General features: G+C 41.9%; 1 protein-coding gene and 1 pseudogene across 1 annotated transcript in view; one reads left to right on the top strand and one right to left on the bottom strand.

The window, feature by feature from the left end:
• Positions 1-8881, bottom strand: part of Gnat2 (G protein subunit alpha transducin 2) — a 12823-nt gene extending 3942 nt beyond the window's left edge. Inside the window, exons 1-8 of the mRNA XM_033758196.1 lie at positions 8800-8881; positions 8522-8692; positions 5971-6404; positions 5094-5251; positions 2676-2804; positions 2323-2452; positions 657-810; positions 36-243 (exon numbers count right to left, since the gene is read on the bottom strand). Coding sequence (XP_033614087.1) covers positions 53-243; positions 657-810; positions 2323-2452; positions 2676-2804; positions 5094-5251; positions 5971-6012 — 804 coding nt within the window. The 5' untranslated portion in view covers positions 6013-6404; positions 8522-8692; positions 8800-8881 and the 3' untranslated portion in view covers positions 36-52. The remainder of the gene's footprint in view (positions 1-35; positions 244-656; positions 811-2322; positions 2453-2675; positions 2805-5093; positions 5252-5970; positions 6405-8521; positions 8693-8799) is intronic.
• LOC117284103 lies at positions 3369-3468 on the top strand (annotated as a pseudogene).

Below are 8881 nucleotides of genomic sequence, written 5' to 3' on the forward strand. Positions count from 1 at the left end.
AAAAAAAAAAAAAAAAAAAAAAAAAAAAAGTATACCTAAGGAATTGAGTGGATTAGAAGAGCCCACAGTCCTTCAGATTTTCTTTGATAATAATATCTGTAACTGCATCAAACACGAATTTGACATTCTGTGTGTCTGTAGCACATGTCATGTGACTGTAGATTTCTTTGACATCTTTTCGCATATTGAGATCAAGGAACTGATTCTTGATATAATTCCCCGCATCCTCATAGGAGTTGTTTCCTGGTTTTCCAGAAAAAGTGAAGAAATAGAATAAATTAACCCTTCTTAGTTGCTCATTTACTTTTTAAGTTAATGACTTGATCCTTTTGAAGTGTATTAAACACAAATTGGGGACCTGCTTTTGGAAGGTTTCTCTCTTGCATCCAGTGCTTCTCACTTGAGTGGACCAAGGAATTGAAGACAGGGGTGTCTTTATGTCTATACCTTTGGTTTCTGGAAGATATTCTTTGAACAGTCAGTGGCTTTCCTACATTTGATATCTAAGTCCAGAGACATCTGAGTTTAAACCCTGTAACAATGCCCAAGTCTCTTCCCTAAGACAGGTTTCTTTATTTTTTCTTGGCGTAGAGAATGAGGCAGTCACCAGTTATTACTAAAAAATATTACTGCTTTCTGCAGTCTTTGATACTTACCATCATACTCTGGGAAACAAATACTGAGATGGATTTTCTTGATTTTTTCCTCAAAAAGGTCCTTCTTGTTGAGAAAGAGGACAATGGAAGTAGCAGCAAAGAACTTGTGGTTACATATGCTGTTGAACAGATGCAAAGACTCATGCATACGATTCTAGTAAGAGGAAACACCATTGAAAATGTCAGATTTATGGGATATTTGCCTGCTCCCTTGTTTTGTTCCCCTTGGAGAAACCAGTGTCCCAGATATAAAAATAAACGGCTTATTTTTAATGTAATAGAGTAGAGCCAGAGAGATCTTGGGTTCCATTTAATTTTCCTATCATGTTAACAGATGTGTGACTTGAAAAGTATTGAGCTTCTTGGAGCCTTGATTTCCTGATAGAGTTATCATGAAAGTTAAATGAGCACATGTATGTATAATGTCTATGGCAGTGACTGGCATAATAAATGATATGCTGATCTTTGGCAGCCAGGCACAAATAGGACTTCAGCATCTTTAAATGTTGTTGATACAGGGGTGAGACCAGGCCCAATTTAGCATGTGCCTATTTGTATCTCCAGGTGATTTTGGTTAGGTTAGCTTAGATATGGAGTCTGTTTGAACAGGAATGTGACAGAGATGATTTGGCCCTGGTGAGTGCTAGAGAATTTCCCACTGCATATTACAGGCATTTGTGCTGTCTTAGTCCCTTCTGTGATTGCTACTTTAAGAGATGAGAAGTGGCACTTATCTGCAGAGTCTAGAGATTGCCCCATACCCCAGGCCAACCATCTTTCAGCAATCTTTCATCTTTCTCTTTAGAGACCTGAAGTATGCTGACTTGAGCTCAGTCTTTTCATTTTCTACCACAAGGAAAACCTTTTTAGATCTCACTGACTTTAGGGATAAAGATGGACGAGAACTTGGAAAGTGAGTAGTGCTCAAAGACATTTTGCCTAAAAGGCAGACAGCTGAAATGTATACTTGAGCTACTAAGGGGGAAAGGACAGGAAATGAAACTGGAGCAAGGGATAGGAAGATAAAAAGCTTTGTTTTCCATTAGTAGGTTTCAAACCTCCATTTGTGGAGCAGATATTTATGTGAAATTATTATTTCCCACATCTTTGACATTCCTTATTGCAAACCCACTAAGAAGTAACTGGTCCTGTTCTGACACTTGGCCTGTAGTGCTCCTACCTTATAGAACTTTACAGGCTGAAAAGACCCACCCTCAGGGGGTTTCCCACCTGCCAGTTTAGTTGGCATGTAAGAAAATTGGACTGCTGTTCTCTCCTCAGTACATTTTTAGGCTTACATTACACTCTGCATTTTTAGGCTTCTAAGTGAAGTTAGTAGCTCAGCCCCTCTATTTTGTTGTGTAAAGGCACACATCACAAATTGTCTTCCCTATTCTACTTTTTTTCCATAGGCAGCCTGGGAGTATAAATATAATTGCTTTACTTACTTGATGGTCTCTTACCCTTGTAATACTCATTTCCTCTTACAAACTTTGTTTTTCATGGAATTGTTTACATGAGGCATTGGCTGGTTTACTAGAGGACTGCTAGATTGTCAGTGTTCATTGACATCCTAGTTCAGGCATTGGAATTACACAAGCTTATAAGAATGAGTCATGAGGGAAACTTGATCTATCAAAGTGCCTTGGTGCCGAAGGCCACTTACCACCTCATCGTCTTCTACCAACACCATGTCATAAGCACTGAGGGCTGCACAGAAAATGATGCAGGTGACTCCCTCAAAGCAGTGGATCCACTTCTTTCTTTCTGATCTTTGCCCTCCCACATCAAACATCCTAAGGGAAGAAGCAACTGTTCTCATAGGTATTCCTGGCATATGCTGTTCCCCTTGAGCAGTGGACCCTTTGGGGCCAATTAGCAAAATGAGAAGAAAGCGGGTGAGGAAACTAAGACAGTAATTCAGATTGGACTTCAGCAAAGCCCAAAAGCAATACTCATGTCTCTTTTTAGGATTGCACATGTGGGTATCTGAGATGTCCCCAGCAGTCATGTACTCACCTGAAATTCAAGTCTTTGACAGAAAACTTTGTTTCGATGATGCCTGTGGTTTTGACTCTGGATCGTAACACATCTTGCTCATTAGGGAGGTAGCTAGGATCTGTAATCCGGTCCAGTTGATTCAGGTAGCTAGACAAAATTGATCGGCACTAATGACATTACATTTTCCTCATTGAACATCCAGTTACCCCAAGTCACATGACTAACGTGATAAACCAGAGCTGGAATCCATTTAGGATTCTTTCCTTCAAACTTTTATGTGTTCTTTAAAAAGAATGTGGATAGTGGGCTGAGGGATAAGTCCATTTGATGCAGGGGGCTTCTTGCAGTTTCTTTGGGTTTTTCCAGCTGCAAATCCTTTCTGGATCTTCGAATGAGAATTATTGTTTTAAATAGTTCCATCAAGAGCCAGGAGTAGGGCTAGGGATTCACCTCGGTGGTAGAGTGGTTGTCTAACATGCACAAGGCTGTAGGTAGGGGATAGTTTGAAAGCTACATCAGAGACATGAGTATCATTTGTGCCATAAATAAAATTGGAATTGGGGAAATTTGGGTGTTTGATGATATTAGGGAATTATTACATATTTGGGTGTGATGATACTATAATTTATTTTTTAAAAAGCTTGTATTTTAGAAAGAGGTAGTGAAGTTTTTAGTATGAATAACAGATTTGCTTTAAAATCATCCAGTAAAGTGCTTACTTCAGCAGCACATATACTAAAATTGGAAGAGAAGATTAGCATGGCCCCTCTGCAAGGATGATGCACAAATTCATGAAATGTACCATATTTTTAAAAATTAAAAAAAAAAATCAGTAAATACAGAGACTAACAAGAGTGGCCTTGAATTAACTGTTGAGACTAGGTGATTGTAGTATTCTACTTTTGTATATGTTTGAAAGTTATTAAAAAATGAGAAAGTGTTTTTTAAAAAAGTTTATATTATAAAGGAAAGGAAGGAGGAAGGTATCTGTGAAGACAAATGACCCAGAAGAGAAGGAAATTAACATAAGTGCTTAATGTATGCCAGATATTTTCGCATTTAAGTTCTCAGTGAACTTCATAAACCTTTACAATTCATATCCCCATTTTGTTTTTATTTTTGCTTGCTGGAGATTGACCCCAACGCCTTTGCACTGAGCTATGTCCCACCCATCCCTGTATTTTAAATATTTGAGACAGGGTCTTGCTAAGTTGCTGGGCTTGAACGTGGCATCCTTTGCCTTAACCTCCCTGAGTCACTGGTGGGATTGCAAGAGTGCTGTACCACACCCAACTCACCCCCCATTTTAGAGATTAAGGAATAATTCAGAAGAGTTAAATAACTTGCCCAACATCAAAAAACATTATGATATGTTGTAAAAAATAATGCACTTTGTGGTCAAGCAAACCTGGGTGCAAGTCTAGCCTCTGCTATTTATGTGTGTGATCATGGGTAAATTAAATCCTTTGTTGAAGTTATAGAAAAGATTATCACTTTTCATTTATGAAATAGAACTATTAAAAAGTATTGTCTATACCTTGAAAACTTATTGTACAAATGGAGAGAGGGCCTTGGGACAGTATGTATGGCACAACTAGCAGTGACTGAGCCTTTGTAAGGGAGCATTCCAGAGATGGTAAATGATAGCATTATTACAAGATTAGGTGACAGAGGTTAAAAACAGGTCTGCCTCAGGCCAGGTGTGGTGGTGCATGCCTGTAATCCCAGCACTTAGGAGGCTGAGGCAGGAAGATTGCTGTGAGTTCGAGACCAGCCTAGGCTACATAGTGAATTCCAGGTCTCAACTACATAGTGTGACCCTGTATGAAAAAAACCAAAGCAAAACAAACAAACAAAAAAACCCAAAACAGGTCTGCCTCCAAAGCTCATGCCCATTGGTGTTACTATACTGTTGTGGGATTGATAAATTCTGTGTCCCATATCCTTTTGGACCTAGCTGTGCACAGTTGTTTGTAACTCCTGCCTACCTTCCTTTGGTTTGCCCTGGCAGTTCGTGAGTCCCCACCCTAATATTCTGACATAAGGTGCTATGGGTGAAGGAGACTCATTTCTGTCTAGTAGACCAGGTAGAGCCTGGGGTATCGCTAGCAAAGTCAGTCTCAAAAGAGGGTCATACTTCCTGGGAGTATGCCAGCAGAACTGCAGGGCTGTTTCAGGATTCTGAAAGGAGGGCTGAGTTTAGCTTAAGAAAACGGGGTTAAGAGCACCTCTGTTTTGAATTTTGTCTTTATCTTTGTAGGCTGCAGTAAGCTTGTGTAAAGTAATGCAGAGTGATGGGAGCTGGCAGATAATCTCTGAGGCATTAAATTTAGTCTGTGGGTCTCCAGCTTTCAAGGTGTGGTATTTAAGGCTAAATGAGGTTTCTCTTGCAAGGTTGCTTAAGTATCATCCCTCCTCCCTCCCAATCGGTCTTACTAAGATGCTGAATCATTGAGCTGATACTCTGAAGCTCTGTCGAAGCAGGCTTGCACTCCACCATCCTTCCACAATTTCCTGATGACCTCTACCAGCTCGGGAGGCATGGTTCCGTCCTCAGTAGAGTCAGCCAGGTTGTTGAGCTGTCGCCCATCATCCTGTAATGCAGAAAGCTGGGTGAGAATGATGGAGGAGGAATGGCTTTGCTGGAGGCTTCTGGAAACACTGCTGAATGAAAAGCATTTTGCATTGCTACCAGAGCCTGAAGAGACAGTCTTTTGTGAAGATTCTATCTAAGAAAACATACTAATTAACTTTTAGTGTGCTCCCTAGATATAGAGGGTGGTAATATGTCCAACTTAGAAATTCCTAAAGGATAACAAAGGTCCCACCCAGGTCCTGCTTCTCTGATATTTTTGACTTCCAGCTTTAGTTTGAAAGTAGACTGCCACAAAATGTGGGTCCTTTGCTGTAGGGAGGGTGGAAGTTCAAAGGCTAGATTGACCTTGAAATTGACAAGATGGAAGACGGGAATCTATCACGTTTGTTCTTTCAATGTTCAAATTTAGGACAAGGCCAATACTAGAACTAGGGATTTAGCTTGTAAAATTTCCATGGCGAGGACAAAAAGCCCCAGGGGAACAATTTAAGTGGCAAAAGAAGACAAAAATGCAGAAGAAGCGGAGAGCAGATTTTGTAAACATTTATTTTAAAGGTAGAGAAGTTGCTTTCCCAGAACTGAGAAGATTTAGAAGCTCAGCAGGTCAGATTTTAGTTACCCAGAATTTACTCTTACCCAACTTATAGTTTGTTGGCCTCTGTTTCAGTTTCTTCTCCTCATTAGCTTTGCTGTAACCATATAACATTTATCACATACCGCACAGCTTGGATCAGCATAGTCAATGCCCAGTGTGGACATGCTGTGGATGATGGCCAGGATGGACTGTAACACATTCCCATAGATGACAGACTTGAACTCTAGGCATTCTTCTGGTGAATAGCCATCCTGATGAATGATCCTTAAGGGGCAGACATCCGGCTTTTAGCTGGACCTAAGTAACCAGATCTAAGGGATTGGGAATCTAAGGGGATTTAGAAGATCATAAAAACCCCTGTCACCAAGTGCAGGGTGAAGGGGTTGAGGCACTGGAAATCAGATCCTTTAAAATACCTGGGTTCCTTCAGGCTAAAGAGCCTATTGATTCCAAGTACCTTCACTGGCTTCATTAATGACTCCCTAAGTCCTTTGGGGCTTTGTTTCTACTCACTTCATCTGCTTGACGATAGTACTCTTTCCTGACTCCCCAGCACCTGGAAGGAGAAATGCTTATGTTTCCAGTTTCCACCAGTTTTCATCAACATTCTGGAAAAACAGGGATGATTGCTGCCCTAAACTTCTGGTACCTTGAGCTTGTGCCATTTGACCAGGATTGATTGTGTGTGTGTGTGTGTGTGTGTGTGTGTGAGAGAGAGAGAGAGAGAGAGAGAGAGGAGTAGTAGTAGTAGTAGTAGTAGTAGTGTACTGGGGAATTGAATTCAGGACCCCGCCACATTTACTAGGCAAGTAGTCTACCATGGAGCTACATTCCCAGCTACTGTTTTTAGCAGATTTTTTTGTCTAAAATGCTGGGGATCAAACCCAGGTCTTCACACATTCCAGGTGAGCACTCTTAACACTGAGCTATGTATCTCTAGCCCTTTCTATTTTGAGACAAGATTTTACTAAGTTGCTCAGGCTGGCTTTAAATTTTCTTTCTTGCTCTTTTGTTGTTGTTTTTGTTTTTTGAGGCAGGGTTACCCTTTGTAGTTCAGGCTGGCCCTAAACTCTTAACTCAGGCAGGCCATCCTCCTGCCTCAGCTTCCCAAGGGATGGGGTTACAGGCGTGCACCACCACACCCGGTTCTGGCTTTAAATTTTCCATCCTTCCACCTCAGTCTCTTGAGTAGCTGGAATTTCAGGTGTGTGCCACTGTGCCTGGCAGTGACGTGGGTTTAGAGCAGTTTATTAACTTTGGCATTATTTACATTTTGGGCTGGATTTTCTTTTTTCTAGGGACACTATAGGTTTTTAGCAGCATTCCCAGTCTCTACCCAGTAGAGGCCGGTAGCATCCCACTCGCCTAGTTGTGACAACCAGAAGTGTCTCCTGACTTTTCCAGATGTCCTTTGGGACTCAAAATCTCTCCATTAAGAAGCACTGATAGAATCAGAGAAATTCCTCACTGCCCATTTTTTAACTCAAGTAATCTTAAGCAGGACCAAAGAGACCTGAACTACTTTGGGGAAATACTTTTTCATTATCTTTATGGTTCCCTTAGTTGACTAAAGTGCCCTAAGTCCTCAATCATGCTCTTCACCCATCAAAACCCACATTTCCCTCAGTCTCCACTACCCTGATCCCTCAACCTCCTCCCACTTAGCCTGTGCTTTTCCCCCTCTAAGCTACTTGTTCTGAAGCTAGAGAATCTTCTTAGGCTTAAAAGATCCCTCAGGGGGCCTGTTGTCTCCATTTCCCCCGTGTTACTCCTGGACTCCTTGATCTGTCCTTGGGTGATGGCCCAGATAAGCTAGGAGAAAAGATGCCTTTAGCCTGGTGCCCCAAAGATCAGTCTGTCCTTGGCCTTGGAAACCTAGCCCAGGATGCCATTCTTTTGTTATATAGGACCCACCTGTCCCCCCCAGCCTACTTCTGTGGTAATGCTGTTGGTTTTTGTTTCTTGTTTTTATCTCCTAAGCAAGGTGTCACAAAGTTTGTTGTCTTGGTTCTATTTATAGCCATGATCAGTTTCCCTGGCTGACCCACTGAGGTGCTTCTGTTTTCTCAGCACAGACTAGTGATCTGCTTAGGAGTTCATTGGGTTGATGAACCTCCCATCTGGCAGGGACTTCAGAGGCAATTACCTAATTGAAAACCAGGAAGGGACTTACGTGGATAAAGACCCCATGTCTCCCCACACAGAGTGCCCTACTTTCAAAATTTTTACTGAAGCAGAAAAAGGAACTAGTGTACGTGGCAAGAACTAGTAAGTCTATTCTGGGGCCTATGTGTTAGGATTGTATGGTGGGACTTCTGAATCCACTGGTGAGAGAAGGTCCTTTTTTGAATCTTTGACCCAGAGTCCTCTCACTGTAGATTGGGTGTCTACGTAGCCAAGTATTTGCCAAATCAAAAGGAGGTGTTGATTTGGTTAGATTTGTAGATATTCCACCTTGGACCTCATGCTATTCCGTTAATGGATCTCTTTGGGGTGGCTGTGCAGATTCCATATTAACTCAGCCCTAGAGCTCCAGATCTGGCCTAAGACTGGATTGGGAAAAAGAAAACTTATCTGCCTCGTCTCCACCCCTTGGGATGGGCTAGAACCCACTGCTCCTCCAGGGAACAGAAGAGCATGACCTCTGCGTGCTCGTCTTCCCCTTTTACTCACCCAGCAACAGCAGCTTGACAGTCTTTGCTTCCTTGTCTGCATCCTCCTGCAGCTTCTTTTCTAGTTCCTTGGATCTCTTGGCCAGCTCTTTATCCTCTGCACTGATTCCACTCCCCATCTCTGTCGTCTCCTCAGCTACTCCCTCAGGCTCTTGTGCTTCTATAAAATTTTCTGTGTGTGAAAAAGGAAAAAGTATTTGGGATTGAGCATCATTCTCTTGCTCTCCTAAAAGTGAGCTTATATGGGGCTAGGTGAGAGCAGGCTGTAGATTCTTATACCCTGTCCACCGTGGCTGAGACTCCTTTCCCAACTGGAGGCCTTCTTAGTCTAGGGATTATGGCCTTTACATCTAGCAATGTG

Source organism: Fukomys damarensis, unplaced genomic scaffold, assembly GCF_012274545.1.
Source record: "Fukomys damarensis isolate Sample0158 unplaced genomic scaffold, DMR_v1.0_HiC HiC_scaffold_33, whole genome shotgun sequence".
Classification (NCBI taxonomy): Eukaryota; Metazoa; Chordata; class Mammalia; order Rodentia; family Bathyergidae; genus Fukomys; species Fukomys damarensis.